This window comes from Aedes albopictus, chromosome 2, assembly GCF_035046485.1.
Source record: "Aedes albopictus strain Foshan chromosome 2, AalbF5, whole genome shotgun sequence".
NCBI classification, from domain to species: Eukaryota; Metazoa; Arthropoda; class Insecta; order Diptera; family Culicidae; genus Aedes; species Aedes albopictus.
Window position 1 is genome coordinate 251,086,702 of NC_085137.1, and position 1,531 is coordinate 251,088,232.

Consider the following 1,531-nt stretch of genomic DNA (forward strand, 5'->3'; position numbering starts at 1 on the left):
AGACCCGAGGTTCACCATTTGATTTGCCCACAACGACCAGTGGTGACACCCAGCTTGTTGGCCCCGTTTTAACCTAAAACATATTTTTTTAACATATGCATTGTAGTTGAATGTCGTGTTTCAGATAACAATTCAAGGATATATTTCAGTGTTACCCTACTTGAATCAATTACAATTTGCCATAGACTTATTAGTTATGTTTCGTATATTATTTGATATATATGGTAACAAGGAATTATATGTATCATTAAACAAAATCAGTTCACCTCAATGATATCTTGAGCTAGAAGTTGCTCAAGTTTCTGGTTCACTGCTGACTCATATGGGAGTGGCACACGTCGCACAGGCTGGAACACAGGCTTGAACGTTGGGTCCATGTGAATTTGTACCTGCACATCCTTAATTTTACCGAACGGAACATTCTTCACATGATTGACCTCGACCCCAATCTTCAATATTCCAAGCGCTTTGGCAGTTGTATCGCCTAAGATCAACGTTGCACCTTCCTTCACGACGAAGAACTTGGCGATCACACTTTTACTTCCGATGGCAACCTCCGCTTTGAATGATCCCAGCACATTCAAAGGTGTTTTACTTCCATAACCTTTGATTATCTCACGAGCTCCTTTTTCCATTTCTTGCACAGTTACCCTCTGCTGCTTCAGGGACTCCCAAGCTGCCGCGTGAATCAAATTAACGTCAGAGCCTGAATCCACGAGCATGTTTAGTGAGATGCCACCGATGGTACATTCCAGGATATTTGATTCGTTTTCGAAGTAAAAGCAATAATAAGATTTTTCTTTCGAGTCGGATTGATGGTCCGGAGCAGAGACGTCTATTTCCTCCTGGTTGACCTTTTCGACCAAGCGCACCTTTTTCGCCTTCAGGTGGGAGGGTGTATCCGTTGGAGCGAATCGTTTCCTGCACACAGCCTCGAAATGTCTAACCCGCTTGCATCGGCGACATGTTTGGTTGTGAGCTTTGCACTCAACTGATGAAGCGATGTGTCCTTTAGTGCCACAGTTGAAGCACGTAACATCTCGATTTGGTTGCATTCTACGGTTGAACATTTGATTGGCCACTCCTGGCGGTCGCTTCATCGGACCTCGGGTTTGTACTCTGAACACTTTTTCTACCTGAAGATCTCTTGGTAGTTCCTTACCGTTCAGGGACGTGAAGTCGTTCACCTGCTGTTCCACTCCTTCCATCATGGCACCCATGCTTTCAACTTCGGCTAGCGTAATATCCTTCTGAAGAATGCGACGACGAAGCTCTTCAGAGGCGCAGCCCTCCACGATCACATCAATCACGTATATCTCCGTCAGTACTTCTCGAACATCGGCCATATACTTTTCCAAACCGCAATCTCCCAGCTGTTGCCTTATGCGGAGAACAAAGTGAGCAAACCGCTCGTTTTTCTCTTGACGCATTTTACGCAGTCGACAACGTTCGAGAATGTATTGACGTCCGGGCTCAAAATATTCGTCGAGCTTAGCGACAGCGTATTCGTACCAATTGGGTTTAGTTGAAA

General features: G+C 44.9%; 1 protein-coding gene across 1 annotated transcript; it reads right to left on the bottom strand.

Moving 5' to 3' along the window:
* Positions 1-257: 257 nt before the first annotated feature.
* On the bottom strand, positions 258-1,430 carry LOC134286465 (uncharacterized). Its single transcript, XM_062848077.1, has one exon. The coding sequence runs from the start codon at positions 1,428-1,430 to the stop codon at positions 258-260; it is 1,173 nt and encodes a 390-aa protein (XP_062704061.1).
* Positions 1,431-1,531: the final 101 nt, after the last annotated feature.